The sequence below is a fragment of the Sceloporus undulatus genome, chromosome 4 (assembly GCF_019175285.1).
Source record: "Sceloporus undulatus isolate JIND9_A2432 ecotype Alabama chromosome 4, SceUnd_v1.1, whole genome shotgun sequence".
Taxonomy (NCBI): Eukaryota; Metazoa; Chordata; class Lepidosauria; order Squamata; family Phrynosomatidae; genus Sceloporus; species Sceloporus undulatus.
The window spans coordinates 150920540-150940405 of record NC_056525.1 but is presented as its reverse complement, the minus strand read 5'-3'; the positions used below and the strand labels follow the sequence as shown (position 1 = coordinate 150940405).

Sequence of the window (19866 nt, the reverse complement as noted above, 5' to 3'; positions counted from 1 at the left end):
AATAATAATAATAATAATAATAATAATAATAATAATAATAATAATAAAGAGCAGATAAAGTAATTTAAAACTGTTAGGACATTCTAAATGTAATAGGTGAAGGACTTATCATATACCACTCTAAAAAGATAAAGGTAGTCCCATGACATGAATGTCTAGTCGTAACCAACTGTAGGGAGTGGTGCTCATTTCCGTTACTAAGCTGAAGAGCCAGCGTTGTCCAAAGACAAATCCAGTGGTCATGTGGCCAGCATGACTGCACCAAATGTTGTTACCTTCTCACCAAAGTGGTACATATTTATCTACTTGCATTTATTTATTTATTTATTTGACATGCTTTGGAACTGCTAGGTTGGCAGAAGTTGGAACTAGTGACGGTACCTCACCTCACCATGCAACACTCGGGCCTCAAACTGCCACCCTTCCAATCTTCCAATCATCAGAATTGATAACCACTAAGCTACCACACCCACTCTAAGCCACTGAAAAAACCTGTACCATAAGATATACAAAATAACTGCATTTGCCAAGCAAGAATCATGGCACTCCAGCCACATAGGCTACAAGTCAAGATGCAATAGAAACAGGGCACAGACATGCTCTGCAAGTGAAGCAAAGTACCTGGAGGAGTAGATGGTATTTCAGGACTCGCTGCATGGGAACCACAAGAAGATCCCTCAGAGTAAACTTCCCATTATTGGCTCTTTTGGAACATTCCTATTAAGGAAAATAATACAGGCTTCCATATGATATTGGTATAATCTGTACAGCAGAATAACATTTTTAAAATATTCACAAACAGGGATACAAATTAACCCAAACTACTAGGAAGCTCAGTCATTATGCAGAATGAGGTGGGAATGCAAAGCTCTGCAGTGAGAGAATGGATGGTAGCTCTTCAGATGGCAGGTAAGAGATCTTCCCACCTGTATCTCACAACATTTTCTATAACAATCTTCTGCAAGTCAAAAGCCAGGACAGGAAGGACTGAGCTGATCTACAATTTTTCTCTTCAATCTGCTGTTTTATTTGTGATGAGACAATAGTAGTTTTGGCCAGGGGGAGTGTCTTGTTTTTAACAGAGGAGCTTTCAGACATGACTTCCCCCATCTGCAGTCTAAAGTGTTATGAGTGATTCAACCATTCAGAGCTTAGAAAAGTTACTTTTTTAGACCCCAGTTCCAGCAAACCTATTACCAACATGGTCAGCACTGATTCTGTGAATTGTAGTCCAAAACTGTAACTCTTTTAGGTTCTGTTAGCTTCTGATTATTCTACCACTGCATTTTACATTAGGTACTGGCCAGGACTAGCTTCATTTAATTTGTAGAAGTAAGCTGTTAGGCAAATTTTAGAATACAGTTTCAATTGGGATTTATTAAAGGTCTCCAGATACCTCCAGTTTCAATTTAACATCTTCTTTTGTCTTCGAGATATTGTCTAAACAAGATATGGCTGTCTCTACGTGGCTGCAGTACTGCCCATAAATAACCAACCTAGAAGAGAAAGAGAAAAAGAGAGCAGGTAACTAGTTACCTTAATTACATAAAATAGTTTTGAAAAATCACATCCAATCTGTTCCAGTTCCCATACAAGGCCTTGCCTTCTGATTGGACATATGGAGAAAATTCTAAGATCTGCAAAAATTGCTGTTGTACTACTCAGTAAGTTTCCTTTTGCTGTCATGATGGCATATAGTTTGTGATTTTAGAGACAGGTGGGTAAGTCTCCCAAAGCATGAGTTGCTATCCAAGTTACATCTAAAAATCTCCATCCACTCAAAAGTATGAGCTGTAATTTTAGGCTGGTTTTTATTAGCCAGAAAAATACAGCTGCAAGCCTCCTCTTTTTAACAGGGAATTCTTATTGGTATTTGTTATGTTAATGGACAGACTTCAAAGGATGTGATGAATAATACTGTACTCAACATTTTAGGATTAACACCAGATTAATTATACTTAGGCCTTTTTTGCTGCAAAAGCAAGCATGGCATGCCCATTTACAAGCTTGTCAAATTTATGTCCTGTGAATATTTAAGTCAAGATAATAATATCTCGGCTTAAAAAAAACAAGCACCAACAGCCATGAAGATCAGTAGGGCTTACTTTGACAGATTTTAATAAGCTACAGAAAAGAAAGTACTGTCGCTTCAGACTCTCTTGTGCAATAGCGTACATTTTCCAGATTTTAAAAAAATATTCTGAAAAAGACAACTATCATTTATTAGATCTCATCGCAGAGCCAATTGAAAGGGCACATACATAAAAACAGAGCTCTGCTATGGGAGGGGGGTCCACAAAAATGTCTTTCAACCCTTTCAGGAATGTTATAGATAGAACATGGCAAAAAGTTACTTTTCAAAATTATTTTATTCTCATTACTTTTAAGAGTGTTTTAGCATTTGTCCCATTGCTGTTACCCATTCCAATCCTTCAGAGGCAACTCACTGTTACTTGGGAATAAAAAGAGAAACGATCTCTTGATTAAAAATAAAACATTAAAAAAATCCTGTCAAAATGCCTTGAAAAATGACTTTAAAGTAATTAGAAAATGTTACTGTTCTAACATTTTGTTCCCATTTTTTTTACATTGTTTTTTTTTTTAATTAACTTGTGATGCCTTCCTTCATTACTGTGGATGGCAGGACTTCTGTCAGTTCACTATGCTACTTTTATTACTTGTACAATCTGAGAACAAGTTGTTGTTGTTACTATTGCTGTCACCATCATCTTCATGCTCCTATTCATTTATCCAAATAATAGGACCAAGGCAACTCACAAATTACTAAAAGCAGTTCAGATTAAAACCATACAAAAACATCTGTTAAAAAGATAAAGAAGTTACTTTAAAAAACAACTAAATCATCTGTAGATGTATATTGTTTTAAATCTACAGATTGTTTTTTAATCATTTAAAAATTTAAATTTCAACCATTTAAATCATTAAAAGAAAATATTTTTAAAAAACCAATAAAACAGCACAGCACACCCTTAAAATACAATCCCAGCCAATTTCTAAAAGCCCTACAGAATAGGAATGGTTTTACTAGGAGGACAAGGAGGGAGCTATCCTAGTCTCTCTAGGGAGTCCCAAAGTCTGGGAGCAGCCACTGAGAAGGCCCTCTCATTTGTTCCCACAAAATGAGCCTGAGAAGTTGGTAGCACAGAAAAAAGGACCGCTTCCCCAAAATTTAGTGCTCTGTCAAGCTCATATAGGGTGATATAGAGAAGCGTTCCCAGGCATTGCATGACTATTATTTGTTATTTGACGTTTTTGTTGCCTGCTTTACTTTATTGAACCCTTTCCTGTATTGTTATGTATTATTTATATGTATTACGCTATTATTTCTTAGATTGTACGCCATGGGCAGGTTTACTTTATCTATTTTATTGTTTGTATGTACAGCGCTGTGTAAATCTACAGCACTATATAAATAAAGCATAATAATAATAATGCAGTCCTTCAAACGAATCACTTCAGAATGCAACTGGGAGAGAATTACATAACTGCATTTGTACAGCTACCTCAAAAACTCCGTTTACGGCAGTGGTTCCCAACCTTCCTAATGCCGCGATCCTTTAATACAGTTTCTCATGTTGTGGTGACCCAAACCCATGAAATTATTTTCATTGCTACTTCATAATTGTAATTAAATAGGTGTTTTCCAATGGTCTTAGGAGACCCCCATGAAAGGGTCATTTGACCCCCAAAGGGGTCCCGACCCACAGGTTGGGAACCACTGGTTTATGGAAAACTGATGTATTAACAGATGTCCAAAATGCACTGCAGAAATAATCAAGTTTGACACGGCTTTAACTGCCCTGGCTCAATGCTAGGGAATTCTGGGAACTGTAGTTTTGTGAGCCATTTAGACTTCTCTGTCAGAGAGCTGTGGTTCCAGAATAAACTACAATTCCCAGAGCAGAGCAGTTAAAGCAGTCTCAAACTGGATTATTTCTGCAGTCTGTTTTGGACCTAACTTAACTTTTTGAGCATGGGGTTTTTGTTTTATTTTTATAATGCAGGGCAGCTTTGGAAACTAGAATTAATAACTCCACCTTCCATTTTATCATGATTCAGTTGCAAAACATCTGTACTTCAAGTTATTTCAGAACTACGACCATTTGTAATCCAAACCAGTGGAGATGAGACCCTTCTATCTGTTTCCTATTTATGAACATATAAATCTGCTTTGAAAGATACACATAGTAGACAAAGAAAGCAGTCAAAATACCAAATATTCCTGATTTGTGTGATGAGGTTTCCCTGTCCTGCCACCATCTACTTCCCAGAGTCTACTAGGAGTCTCGTGAGATGTGAAGCTGCTGAAGGTTAATGTGAAAACACAGATGGTTTGGCAAACAAAGACCCCTGGGAACACTGGAGAGTAGGTAGAGATTAACAGCACAGTTAAAGCTTCTTTATTATTTAAGACTAGGAGAAGAGGATGACAAAGCTAGATTGCTGATGCAGATATTTGACATTGATCACTCTGTCAATAACATGAAATAACAAGATGTGTCATTGTTTATAAAAAGTAGGGTTGATACTTGCTGAAGAGAACAGTTTAAAGAATTATGCTGGGGGAGAAACAGAATGCATATAGAACATTCCATAGCATAATGTTCCATGAAATTCTGTCAACACATTTTTAAAGTCCTTGTTATATGCTAACATCACACATGCTATTCTAAGCTTACACTAAGAATTCAGTAATGTTTCTCTAAAAGCACATTGCACAAAACTAATGGGTAAAGGACCATTACCAGCTCATGCACAAAGGAATATTAACAGCACATGTTATTAGCAATGTGCAACTTGGAAAACAACCATGCATTGTTACCTTTCTTTGTAGCTAATAAAAACTTGATACAGGTTCTGATCACTTTTGTTTACAATGGACTCATGAATATCATGTGTTAAACTTCTGTGAATTTTCACCAAATCCTGAAACAACAACAAAAAATGCACCCTATAAGCCTTTCTTGATGTTTGTGCTATCGTGCAAAAACACTGTTTTCAAAAGATTAAATCATACCGTAAAATCACCGGCAGACTGACTCACACCAGATCAAAGGTACTGCTTCCATAGACATGAAAATGAGGGTTTACAATGTAAACTTCAAATAACTGCATTATGCCTTATGATCTTCAAGAAGGAACAGTACTGACAACCTGAGGCTGGCATCCTGTTAGGTACGCATATAAGTGTAAGCTAGCCTTATGCCTATATATGTATGTTTGTGATCATTGCAGACATTGGTATTCCCTTCCTCTCTGAACAGAAACCAAATTCCCCTGCCCTCGACCTACTGCAGAGCATCCCCACATGGCTATACCATGCAGGCCAGGGGGGGGGGGAGTGCTGAACACAGAAGTATATGACTATTTTTCATGTAGCAAGACACATCAGCTGCTAAGACCTCCAGAGGAACCTGACAGACTTCAATAGGTTATGTGGTCATTTCCACGGTTATGGGGACTATTCAGTAGCTGCTCCCAGGCTCTGAAACAACCTGCCAGACGAGATCTGTCAGATTACCACCTTGGAAACCTTTAAGAAGGCTATTAAGATGGATGTCTTCCAGCAGGCCTTTCCAGACTAGACCACCTCCATTTACCGGCCTCCCCCCCCCTCCACTTTTTCTCCTCTTTTCTCCATCCTCATTTCCATCCTATCTGGACCCCGCTATAAACTTCCTACAAATCTCCTACCTAGTTTAACTGTTATTTTATAGTATTGTTTTAATGTCCTTCTGGTTTAATCTCCTTTTAGTATTACTATGTTTTTATACTGGGGGGAAGGGTTTTTTCAGAATTTTTAACTGTATCTTGTTTTATTGTTGTAATCCGCTTGGATTCCAAGTGATTAAGCAGACTATAAATATATTATTATTATAATATTATTATTATTATTATTATTACATGCAGACACTTCTTAACCTATCATCACTTGATACATATCTCAATTTGTTTTTATGGGCATTCCTATTGAACCAAAATGTGGCAGATTCTTCACAGCTCAGAGGTACAAATTAAAGAAATTTAAGGACATGATTTGCAGGATCAGCCCTCATGTTAGCCATAGTGAGATGACTGTCTTAGGTAGCAGACCATCAGGAACAACAAATTTAGATGCTCCCGCACCCTCAAAGGGTCCTTGCCACCCTGCTGTTCCAGAGACTGAAGTATCAGCAATTTTGTGAAGCCAGCACTGTTTCCCAGTGTCCTCCTACCCCGTCTTGCTTTTGGAAGTGAGGCAGAGAGCACTCTGTGATTGATGTAGATACAATAGGGGGACAGAAGGCAATGATTTTAGGAGGGAGGAATAATGGGATTGGTGTTAGTTCTCCTTCTATAGTTTTTTGTGGGTTTTTCGGGCTATGTGGTCATGTTCTAGAAGAGTTTATTCCTGACATTTCGCCAGCATCTGTGGCTGGCATCTTCAGAGTTCTCCTTCTGCTTCATGCAGTAGTACAGCTTGGGCTGCCATTTGATAGAAGACTTTATTTTCTTTTTTTAATGGCTAAGAGCCTGAATAGGTAGATAGGGAGTGGACCTCTCTGGATCCTGGGAGGATCTGTAAGACAGTACCAGATGTACACCACACTAGGCTTCTGACACCGATGTATCTTTCAGGCACATGAAAAAATTGATGGGAAAAGAGCTGTCCCCCAACCACCACCACTCAGGCATTCTTTGTGTTATATGTGAAAATTGCCCAAAATCCCACTGAATTTTTAAAGTGAGGGATTTGGGTGGCTAGTAGGGGCAATAACAATGGGGTCCAGGGCTGTTTTGCAGAAACAATGCATGTGTCTTTCTCCTCAAGTGTTGCATAGCATATTGATATCTTTCTTGACATTAACCATGTTTCGATATTACTGCATGTAGAAGACCATACATGCAGCCATTTCCAAGTAAAGCTTGGATAATCCATTCATGAAACCTGGTAAGTTTATTTCCAATTGTACTGTGTGTTGTGCCAGTTCTGAGATTTGCTTTAGTTAGAATAGAACTGACGATGTAACCTACTCAAGGAAACTATTGAAGAGCAACTCAAAATGCAAAAGAGAAGAACATGATGCTGAAACAGTGAGATGTAAAACATCACCCCTCAATCTTTCTCCATAGTAACTTTTCACATTTATTTAAAATCATTCTGGAAGTCCATCTCAGTTGAAGAGCAGGGTAAATATAATTCATCTGTTGCCTGAAAGAGTATCTCCAGAACAGTCTTTAATCATACCGGCTTCACAACTGAAAGTACAGTTACACATCTCAGTAAACTGCACTGTTCCAATCTTCACAGTAGCCCAAAGCAGACATCTGCCTGCACATGCATCACCCTACGTCCCCATCTAAGCTGGTAATAAGACACTTTCTAAATTCTCTTCAGAAGCAGCAAGCAAGGGAGGAGATACACAGGACAGCATAAGAGTGAAAACTGAATCAACATTTAATTCACTAGGCCTATTTGTTTGCTGACAACTCAGAAGCCAAGTGGAAGCCTCTTTGTTTTTCCCACTGAGTCCTGAATTAAGCCTGAATTCTTAAGCATGGTTTTTGTATACATTTACCACACAGTGTGTGTAAAAAAAACCTCATGCATATGGTCTTTCAAGTCATTACATACAGGAATGTTGATGAACACAGTCTCAAATTCAGATGTTGTTAGAAACCTCTTCAGTGGAACCATAAAAAACTGAAAGAGAAAAAATGAATATGTGTTAGATGTACATATTTTGCCATCCATTTCAAAATACATTTCTGAAAATTTCAATTTCCAGTTTGGGATGGCAAGAAGTAACAGTCATCAGTCTGTGCTTTCAGTGTATGTATCTCAGTGGTATCACTGACACTGAAACTTTGCATAAGAAGCGGCAATTGATATAAACCAGTATTTCCTAGATTTCGGAAAGCTGGGGATACTTTCCCCTGAATTAAGCTAAAATTGTGCCTGCACAGTAATGCACACCCTATATAGTTTTCTGTAAGTCATAGATCTTTGTAAGACAGTACCAGATGTACACCACATGTGCTCTGGTGAGAATACTGCTACAATAACAATGTATTGCAACATTTCATCTATACTTCTTTTTTCTAATTAAAATGTGAGCTCTTTAAAATAGAGATTCTCTAGCATTGGAAAGTGCAAGCAAATGATTCTCTGATATTCACATGGTGTCATTAATTTGTATAAGATAGGCACTGAGATATTATATCTGTCTAGTTTTCCAACGATGCTAGGAGATACCGTATAAGACCCCACAGAAAAATGGAACATCAAAGCATCTAATTCCCTGGGTGTTTGGGTGGAGTGTGTCAAATAAGAGTTGCAAATAGGGTAAGCAGGCTTGAACTTTGGGATAAAACTTACTTACATTGAAACCCTATCTTTGAATTTCAAGCCACAGTTCCTTAATACAGAACTTTTACCTCAGCACTGTCACTGATCTGCAATAAAGTTTGTCTGGAAAGAAGCAAAGCCAAGGCAGTGGATCTTAAAGAGAGATAATGAAATGCCTCTAAGCTGGTGAGCATTTTGAAGCACATGCATCTTTGGCATGTTACAGACGGACCCATGAGGCGCCATTATCGCACCGTCATTATGCGCGAGGGGCGGCGCTTCCTGATGCGCCTTGCCCCTCACGCATAACTACATCAAAATGGCTGTGGCCGTTCCACATAGCCGCTGCCATTTTGACCTAGCGGACGCTCTACGTTCGCACATCGTGCAGCAGAAGTGACGCCATGAGTGCGCAACTAGCGCCTCACGGCGTCTCTTCCAGGGCCAAGGAAGGAGCGCAATTTTCACGCTCCTTCTCTGCTGCGTCTGGGAACCGCAGTTTGGATGCTGCGGTTCCCGGATGCAGCAACCAGCAGCAGCGTGAGACTACCCCTTCTGGGCTGTCTGTAACACGCCATAGATTCTTCATCTCTCAAACTGCAGAATTCAGAAATCACAATCAGACAGGCCTACATGTTACATTTAAAAGCTGGGAGACAGGTTGTTGTTAAAAGGGTGACTGGCTGAATATTTGCCCTACACTAATAATATTTCTATCTTTACTATGGTATTTTTTTAAAAAAGAAAAGAATTACAGCCCTATACAGTAGGCCCTGGTGTTTGGTTCCAGGATTCCTTGTGAATACCAAAATCCAAGGATGCTGAAATCCCATTAAACACAATGGCACAGTGAAATGCTGTCCCTTATATAAAATGGAAAAATCAAGGTTTGCTTTTAGGAATTTATATATTTAAAAAATATTATCAAGCAGTGGATTCTTGAATCCATGGATAAATCCATGAATATGTAGGGCTAACTGTATTGATAATATTGCTATATTTATTATGGTAGTTTTTAAAAAAGAAAAGAATTACATCAAATGCTCTTAAACCAAAAGTATTTTAACACTTCATCATTTAATCATCACCCTATTGAAGACTAGGCTACACTTTGTATCCATTCCATTCCTGAAATGTTGCTGCACTCCCCAACCCTCATGCCAGCAAACTGAACTAGTACTCTTTGTCATTTTATGAAGCCACTTTACCTTTTCAATAGACTCCAAAGTTTCTGTGTACTTCTCTTCAGTCTGTTTTATTTCAGAAAGGCAGCAGCTTCTTATGTCATTTTCAGGACATTTCTGCCAAATCAATAAATTGTTATTTGTCGATGAAATGCATGTTGAATGTGAAATACTACTGGAGCATACTGCTGTAGAAACTGTTAGTGATTTACAACCACAAAAATGTTAGTATTTAACAATAACATATCTTCAATTTTATCAACTGGACAGTAGAGGGCAGGAAGTTAAGCAAAGAGGACAACACAGAGAACTGTTGTCCAGTACCTATTTACACCTCTTGCAAGACCTTCTGCCCCATATGTGTGTGTGTGTGTGTGTGCGTGTGTATATATATATATATATATATAAAAACAGTGGTGAAGAAACTAGAATGTACTCAGATTCCACTCACCAATCAAATTTGATAGTACAGTATCCCTTATCTAAAAACCTGAAATCCAAAATGCTCCAAAATTCAAAACTTTTTGAGTGCCAACATGATGATTCAGGGCTTCAGTTTTGGAATATTTTAAATTTGGATTCTGAAATACAAGTAGCATAGTACATACTATATTTGTGAAGTTGGAGAGAGACAAGGCTGGAGAGAGACACAAGGATTTGTTTAATGATGGGAGGCATGAATTCATGCCAAGCACTATGAGTGGAATCCTGTAATTTCACAGAAACTTGCATATCTTTCCAGCCACATGTCTCTCCAGCCCTGTGTCTCTCTCCAGTCTCATCTCTTTCTCTTGCCTTGCAAATACAAGATATACTAAACTACTTGTATTCCAAAATACCATAATATTCCAAATTTGAGGGGGGGGGATCTCAACTGCAAAGCACTCTTAGTCCCAAACATTTTGAACAAGGAATACGCAATCTGTACACAAATTCAAATAATAGGAAGGAGCATGAACCTCTATCCAAAATGTACTCTTTGGACCCAAAAGGTGCAGCAGAGGGCTAAGCTCCATAGGTTCTTCCCTGGCTGTAGAATGCCTTACTAGAGGGGCACAACTCATAACTTCACTATTATAATTTTGATATTAGACAAAAAAATATTTCCCTGTGCATTTAAACCTATTTTAGCTCTTCCTAACTGTACATTTCATTAAATAAAAATAAATAAATAAATGGTTTAGTCTATGCCAGTCTTTTCAGCCCTTGAATTTGGGCTACATCAGATTTTTATGGACCGTTGCTACATTTTACCTTGTTTTTAATATTATTTTAAGCTGCTCTGAGAACTTTGGATTAATGTCTACTAAATAAATAAATTTACCTCAGCATCTGTACACTGAGACATTTTGGATATGAGAAAAACTAGAATTCATTATGAAGATAACAATAAAGTCTCTTAAGTAAGGAAGAAACCATCACAAACCAATGCTAGTTATTAAAGGAATACAAAGCTGATTATAGTTTTAATATCTATCTATTTTTTGATAAAATGGGCCATTAAAAGGTATTAAAGGTATCACCCATCCCAATTTAAGCACCTCTGAGCTCCATTGCCTTCAGTGTGATAGATACTTAACACACCAACTGAAATCAAGAGAACAGAAATGTGCTTAATTGTGCTTGAATAGTGGCTTAAGTGTCTTTAGTACCACTATGTTTTAGGACTCTGTCCCAACTTCAATAACTGTGAATCATACAGGCTGATGGGCGGCTTCAGCTTTCATTAGGTCTTCATAAACTTCTCCACCTTCATCTTCCCCATAAACACAATCATAAAGATCTTCATCTTCATCTACACCAGTTTCACTATGACACAAAAGAGAACGAGAACAAACCACAAAATTAAAATAGGATTTACAGGCAATTTTGACTTTTTCAAATACAAGTATTAAAACAGCATCTCCCCTCCTTCTAAAGCATGCTCATAAAATTAAAAGATTTTAGATTAACAGTTTAGCAAGTGGTCCAAACACTAACCAGTGTTTAATCTTCACTGTGTGTAGTGAAAACAAACCATAATATATATAGGCTGCATCTGCACTGCAGAAATATTGCAGCTTGACACCACTTTAACTGCAATGGCTCAATGCTATGGAATAGTGGGATTTGTAGTTTTGTGGGATATTTAGCTTTCTCTGTCAAAGACTCTGATGCCACAACAAATTTCAGGGTTCCATGGGATGGAGCCCTGATAGTTAAAGCGGGGCCAATCTGCATTACTTCTGCAGTACGGATGCAGTCATAGTTAAGATTAACTGCAATTTGCCCAGCTTTGCACAACCTTCCTAGGAAGGTAATTCCAGGGGATGAAGGCAGTCTGTCTTAATCCTCTGGAATGCCTTTCCTAAGAGGGTCAGAATAGGTCTCTCCCTGTCCTTCTGTCAGCAAGTAAAAACTATTTTATTCCAACAAACGTTTAGAAACTGATTTACAAGGTCTTGTACTAACAGTATGCTATTTTACTGTTTTTTTATCCTGGTTTTTTAATATATGTGTTTTAAACAGTTTAAATTTGACAGATAGTTTAATAACTCTTTAAAATGTAACTATCATTAACTATTATTTAAAAATATACTATAATCACTCCTCCTAACTCATGGATCAGAGATCCGCACCATTCATTATACGCAGAAGGGCGACCACCGCTATTTGCAATGGGCAAGGGCAGGCTCATAGTTCCTAAAGATGCACTGATGTTTAAATATGGCAGCTCCTGTCAGGGCAAATTCCAAACCTATTGAAAACTACACTAAAACAATGTCAGAGTAAGTCAAAGAAATAATCTGCATACTTCCTTCAGTTGCCATCTCTTTAAACCCTTCTTGTTCATAAATTCCCGATGCCTCTGGTCTTCTATTTAGCTTTAAAATGTAACTCCTCTTGCATCACCTTATGCATGCCTTTAATGCCAGCCAAACTGACAAATTACCCTTCATTTATTCCCTGGATTTTGTGTGAGCTTTCAACCCCCTTCAATACATGATGGAGTAATTAGGAATGGGCTTCACACTATAACAGTACTACAATACAGTATAACAAGTTCATCAGATTTATAAGGTTTGAAAATACAAGTTCTAATAGAGTAGAATATTCTATTATCTCATTTATATAAAAGATATAGTGGAGAAAGCTTGCATGCTATACAAATTTACAACCTACTCTATTAAATCTGGAAGGCCTTTGTAAATGTCTTCATCATTCACACTCTCTTCTGTAGGAAATGGCCTATAGAGAGAAAAGAGAAAAGTAAATATTTGCCATAAATAGAATCAACCTGCAAGTTTATTTTTCCTGAGATAGAAAAAGAGAGAAAAAGAGATGAGATATATTTAAAATATTGTGGGACTGCATGCCAAGCCAACATGTATTCAACAGACTATCTAAAGGGGCATATCTTTGCACATCTCCCCTCTTCCCATTGTGCCATGATAAGCCAAAAAGTCTTCAAATAACCGCCATCTCACATTTTTTCATTACTGGGAAATTATAGTTACCAGACTCAAGATCTTAAACAACCTTCAAAAAGAGGTTTTAGAATCTGGGAACAGAAGAAGAAGGGAAGAAGAAGAAAAGAGGCTACATCCACAGGTAAACACCTCATTCATATGTCAACATTAAGTCATCTGATGCATTCAGTGTCTTTAATGAACAACTTCATTAGACCTTGCCACATGGAAGCTTATAAATTCCATGTTCTCATTTCCACTGCTCATCATAAAATAACAAACCCCACATCTTTTTATAAATTTGATATAACTACAGGAGGCAGGTTTCAGAAAGTGAAGTAACCTGCTTCGTTGATACATAAAACCTAGGTTGTGACAATCTCTTAGGTTTACTTTTACTCCTCCTATTACTACTAGTAGTAGTTATTATTATTATTATTATTATTATTATTATTATTATTATTATTATTTTCAGCTACTGTCAGTGTGCATGTACTTCTTGTACTCTAGCTTCTGATTCTACACTGGTATGAATCAATACTTATATTGATACTGAACAACAGAATAAGTTTGGTATAAATCAGATCATTCCTTAATTCTATCATTTTTTCCTTACACCAAAATTTCAGATTTTAGCAGAAATTTACCTACATTTCATCTGCTCATATTTCTCACAAAACCTACTTGTACTATGACGAAAAATCAAAGCCAAAAACATACAACAAATTTATACCTTATGCCAGCAGCTATTGCAACAGGAGTGCGAGAAAGCTTGGATAATGTTTCAATAACCTGCAGGAGGATATGAAAATGTTTGTTATTTTTTTTAATAAAACACTTATAGTCATAAATGCAATTACATCCTGACATTTTTTGTTATATTTTAACACTTCTGTTCAATCCCACTGATCTGAATGAAATTGATGGAAACATGCTTCTTCTGAAATCTTGCCAATATGGTACTTCCAGTTTCAGATGACCACAGTCACAGAAGTTTTTCAAGACCACTTTTAACGTTTTATAGAAACATGAAGGTACCTGTTCAACTACATTTAGTAGCTCTTCATTTAGTATTCTTATCAAAATTATTTTCAAGTGCCAGAGAAAAACAATTAGGTTGCAACACTATAGCCATTTATCTGAGTATATGCCCCATTGGAGACCAGGGTTTGATCCCCAGCTTGGCCATGAAACCCACTAGGTGATCTTGGGCAAATCACATGCTCTCAGCCTTAGGGGAAGGCAATGGAAAACGTCAGAGAAAACCTCATTATAGGTTCGTCTTCTGGTCACCATAAACCTAGGGACCTCCAACAATTTAGTCCCGGAAGTTCTGAGTGTGCGAGGCAGATTATATGGGGAGAGGCGGTCCTCCAAGTACCCTGGGCTCAAGCCATTTAGGGCTTTATAGGTCAAAACCAACACCTTGTATTGAGCTCGGAAGCGAATAGGCAGCCAGTGAAGGTCTTTTAAAATAGGTGTTATATGGTCCGACCTGGAGCTACCAGTGACCAGTCTAGCTGCCATGTTCTGCACCAATTGCAGCTTCCGAGTTTGGTACAAGGGTTGCCCCATGTAGAGCGCGTTGCAGAAGTCCAATCGAGAGGTTACCAAGGCATGTACAACAGATTCAAGGTCCTTTCGGTCCAGGTAGGGACGCAACTGGCGTATCAGCCGAAGCTGGTAACAAGCACTCCTGACCGTCGCATCCACCTGAGAAGTCAGCTGGAGCGGCGAATCAAGGAGTACTCCCAAGCTGCGCACCGAGTCCTTCAGGGGGAGCGTGACCCCGTTCAGGACCGGGTGACAGATCTCACCACCAGAAACCGGGGAACCTATCACCAGTACTTCTGATTTCCCTGGATTCACACTGAGTTTGTTCTCCCTCATCCAGCCCATTACCGACGCCAAGCAGGCATCTAGAGGAGAGATGCCATCCTTAGTTACTGCATCAGTCGGAGACATAGAGAAAATTATCTGGGTGTCATCAGCGTACTGATAACACCGTGCCCCATGTCTCCGGATGATCTCTCCCAGCGGCTTCATGTAAATATTGAATAGCATAGGGGACAAAATCACTCCCTGAGGGACACCAGATGTCAGGGCCCTCCTATCGGAGCGACAGTCCCCCAGCTCCACCATCTGGGATCTACCCGAGAGGTAGGAACGGAACCACTGTAAAGCGGTGCCCCCAATTCCCAACTCCCTCAGGCGTCCCAGAAGGATACCATGGTCGATGGTATCGAAGGCCGCTGAGATGTTCAAGAGCACTAACAGGGACACGCTCCCCCTGTCCATGCCCAGACGGAGATCATCAACTAAGGCGACCATGGCAGTCTCAACTCCATAGCCCGCCCGGAAGCCGGTTTGAAATGGGTCCAGAAAATCGGTGTCATCCAAGATCGACTGAAGCTGGAAGGCGACTGCTCTCTCGATCACCTTCCCCAAGAAAGGTAGCAACGAGATAGGCCTATAGTTATTATGTATCAGGGGGTCTAAGGAGGGCTTCTTTAGCAGGGGTTTAACCACTGCCAATTTTAATTTAGATGGAAACTGACCCTCACTTAGAGATGTGTTAATTATGTGGTGCAACATTAGTCGCACCACATCTCCCCCCTGAACTGTCAGCCATGAGGGACAGGGATCAAGAGAGCAAGTCGTCCTCCTAACACTTCGGAGGATCTTGTCCACTTCATCGGTACTAACAAACTCAAAGTGATCCAGTATAACAGGGGCCACGGACGCTTCGGACACCTCTCCTGTAGGATCTGCACAAATACTGGCGTCGAGATCAGCCCTTACCCGAGAGATTTTATCCGCAAAGAAGTTATTAAAATCGTCGCAGCAGGCTTTAGATGGTTCCAAAATAGAGCTCAGGGTAGGAGGGAGCCGAGTTAGCTCCCTCACAACCCTGAAAAGCTCTGCCGGACGCGACTCTGCGGACGCAATATGTGCCGCATAGAAAGAATTCTTTGCTGCGCGTATTGCCACTCCATAAGCTTTTAAATGAGAGCGAAGGAGTGTCCTGTCAGACAAGTGCTGATGTCTTCGCCATTTATGCTCTAGTCGTTGCGCGACCCGCTTCCTTGCCCTGAGATCTTCCGTATACCAGGGTTGTTTATTGGAAGCAGGCTGGAAAGGACGCTTGGGAGCGATACTGTGTATAGCCCTAGAGAGATTAACATCCCAGATGTCAATTAGGGCATCAACAGAGTCGCCGTCAGAACCAGTCGTATACCCCTCTAGGGCTTCTTGGAACCTTATGGGTTCCATCAGCCTTCGAGGGTGGACCATCCTAATAGGTCCGCCACCCCCGGGGGGGGGGGGGGGTAAAGGTAGAAGCCTTGATTCTAGCCTCAACCAGGAAGTGATCCGTCCATGACAAGGGAGAGACACTAGAGATCTCTACCCACGGAGCCTCCATGTCCGTAGTGAAGATCACATCAAGAGTATTACCAGCACAATGTGTTGGCCCTGAGACTAATTGAGACAGGCCCATGGCTGTCATGGTAGACATGAACTCCCGAGCTGCACCTGTTGGAATCTCACTGGCCTCGAAAGGGATGTTGAGGTCCCCCAGAACAAGAAGCCTAGGGGACTTCCCACACCAGTTCCGATTTTTTTTTTTTCTTTTTTTTTTTCTTCTTTTTTTCTTTCCCTTCTTTTTTTTCTTCTTCTTCTTTCTGAAGACCAGCTCGTGTTCAGCTCGGCCACAGGGCGTCTGTTAGTGCACTGGGTGCCGGTCAACAGAATCCCCAGACTGTCTCTGGCCTTCAGGGACAGGTAAATACATTCGATGTGATCTGTTTTCCGGACTGGGATCCTGGTTAAGGAAAGGATGTTTTTATGGACCAAGGCAACACCGCCCCCCCGCCCACCTAACCTGATCTGGTCCTTAACTGAGTACCCGGCTGGAAGGGCCTGGGCCCACACTGCCTCGCTCTCAGGCCCCAGCCAGGTCTCAGTAATGCACGCCAGGTCGCAGTTTTTATCCTGTAAAAGATCGTACATAATGTGGGTCTTATTTTTTATAGACCTGGCGTTGCATAGGAGCAGTAACAGGGTTTGTGGTACGACTGGGCTGACCCTCAGGCCTCTTTGGTTAGGAAAGTGGAAGGAAGGAGAGATAGGTATCACACATCGATCTCCCCTTCCATTTAAACACCTATCCACAGTCCTACCGCCATACCTCCCCTTGCCCCGCACAACCTCAATCAGGGCTCCCATTACATATGCATCCGCCACCACAGCTGGCCTCCCGTATCCCGTTCCCACCCCCAAATCCAATAATAACAATAAAACCCCGCAACAACAAAGGAAGACAGCAAAAGATGTCATTCCTAAACATAGACTAATCCAAAATTACCCCAAGTTGCTAATACCCAGCTCAAGCCAAATAACAATCTGGCAAGCAGATAATTTCCTATTCCTCCTAAGGATGGAACGCCAATACTTCGTCAGGAAAAAAAAAGGCGAATATGATAGCACGCCCAGCTGGTCTGTGGCGGCGTCCTCGGGTTGGGGGCCGACGGGCCGGCTTTTAAGAGCGAGAGCCGCTCCCACCAGCTCAAACTCGTCCCTCCCTTCAGGCGCCGCAGGCGGCAAAAGAGTCCTCCTGATGCGGGGGCGCGCCCAGCTGGTCTGTGGCGGCGTCCTCAGGTTGGGGGCCAGCGGGCCGGCTTTTAAGAGCGAGAGTCGCTCCCACCAGCTCAAACTCCTCCCTCCCTTCAGGCGCCACGGGCGGCAAAAGAGTCCTGCTGATGCGGGGGCGCGCCCAGCTGGTCTGTGGCAGCATCCTCGGGTTGGGGGCCAGCGGGCTGGCTTTTAGGAGCGAGAGCCGCTCCCACCAGCTCAAACTCCTCCCTCCCTTCAGGCGCCGCGGGCAGCAAAAGAGTCCTCCTGATGCGGGGGCGCGCCCAGCTGGTCTGATTGGGGCAACAAAGTGATGCTAAAGTGTAAAAAAAAGCTTCAATTTGGGTGGGGTGAGTGGGTTGCGATGGAAGGCGGTAGGAACTATAAGCATGTAGGAAAATTGTTTCCCTACTGATAGCTGGAATTCATAATATATTAAGAACTTTGATACACTTTACTGAAAGCGATATTTGTTTTTGTCATCACCCTCTACACTGAATTATTCATCTATGAACTGACTGAAGATGCAAAAGATGTATACTTTGCATGTAAGCACAGACATAGGATCCAAAAAGGTTTTGCAGTGCATCATTTTTTTTCTATCTAACTTGGAAGTGTGAGGAAAGAAATCAGTGGTTCAGTCTTCATCTCAGCCATGATCTCATTGGAGGCATTTAGTCAAATAACTCTCAGCTACAAAGCTCTACCATTACGATGGAAAGACAAATAATGCCTTGTCTTACAAGACAAGTATTAGTTTAATTTCTAAGAGGGTCTTTAAATAGCCTAATGCACAATGTAAGTCTTGTGGTTCATCATTTTTAAAAAATGGCTACTGTATATATTTATGTATAAGTCTAGAAATTTAGGACAAAAAATTGGTCCAAAAAACCTGAGTCGACTTATCCATGGGTCAATGTAAATGTACTGTATCTTTACTCTTATTTAAAAGAAGGAACCATCCCCTGGTGAAAAGCAAGAGCATAATCTGTTCTGAAAGCACTGACCATCACCCTCTACTATCTCATCCATCCAGCCTTAAGAGTAAGCACAAAGTTATATCTGTTGGAATTTTGTAAGTTCTTTGACATTGTTTTGGTTTGCTTTATCCTTTAGATTCTTTGCTATCTGGCCCTAAGTTTTACCCTCAGTTTATCCACAGGTCTTAGCAAAATCCATAATTTTGGCTCCAAAACTTGCCCTTGACTTATACATGAGGTCAACTTGTAGTTAAGTATATACAGTAACTGGTTCTTTACAGATAGATTAGGAGTGGGCCACTTCCATGGGGCTCGAGTCACTTTTCAGGTTGGGCAAGTCCTTCCAAAACAATGGGTATGGCATAAGAGGAAGAGAAAGAATTTAGCAGAACTTTTGAATGAAAAAAATATATACATTAAATAGGTATTTTTAATTTTTTATTTATTTTTGTTATAGATACTCCTCATTATTGACAACTAAAAATCCACTACTCATTATTTTTTTAAAAAGCCTAGAAATATTACTGAACCAATACATTTGCTCCTTCTTGTTGCTGTTGCATTCTTTCAAGTTATTTCTGACAGATGGTGACCCTAAAGCAAACCTATCACGGAGTTTTCTTGGCAACATTTATCCCAAGGGGTTTTGCCTTTGCTGTCCCCAGAGGCTGAGAATGTGTGACTTGTTAAACACCAAGCTGTGATTTTCCATGGCCAAATGAGGATTTGAACCCTGGTCTCCAGAGTGAGTCCTCATACCTTATTACTTTAAATTAATATTTATATATTAAGAAAATCTCACTTGCTTTTAACTTGATATGAATATAATATTGGCTATTGAATATAATATTCATTATCCTCTTGACAACATCAACATTGTTCTTGTGGAGATGAGTGAGAAAAGGGAAAGGCAGTATGATTTTTAATGTAATAAAAATGTATGACGTTTAACAAGGAACATTCAAACAAAACAGGCAAAAGAGCAAAGTAGTTCCCCCCTTGTGGTCAGACAGACTGTTTACAGACAGCAAAATAAAAGCGGCGTCGAGTCACGTGGAGGTATGGTTTTCAAGTATGCAGGCATCCTAAGAGTCCAGAGCCACACCAAGCACGCTCAGTCCTTAGGGAGGAAGTGTGGCTTGGGTGGCGAACTTCGGGACTCGGAGGACCATGCAGCATGGAAACACCATACCGCCACGGGACTCGAAGCACTGTAATTTGATGTCTGTAATCAGGCCAGAATAACATGACACCAGACGCTCAAAAGGAAA

At 40.3% G+C, this 19866-nt stretch overlaps 1 protein-coding gene across 1 annotated transcript in view; it reads right to left on the bottom strand.

Moving 5' to 3' along the window:
- LOC121929082 (guanine nucleotide exchange factor VAV3-like) overlaps window positions 1-19866 on the bottom strand; it is a 153669-nt gene that overhangs the window by 46243 nt on the left and 87560 nt on the right. The window contains exons 3-10 of the mRNA XM_042464397.1: window positions 13717-13775; window positions 12697-12762; window positions 11235-11343; window positions 9559-9651; window positions 7637-7705; window positions 4844-4947; window positions 1397-1496; window positions 622-717 (exon numbers count right to left, since the gene is read on the bottom strand). Coding sequence (XP_042320331.1) covers window positions 622-717; window positions 1397-1496; window positions 4844-4947; window positions 7637-7705; window positions 9559-9651; window positions 11235-11343; window positions 12697-12762; window positions 13717-13775 — 696 coding nt within the window. The remainder of the gene's footprint in view (window positions 1-621; window positions 718-1396; window positions 1497-4843; window positions 4948-7636; window positions 7706-9558; window positions 9652-11234; window positions 11344-12696; window positions 12763-13716; window positions 13776-19866) is intronic.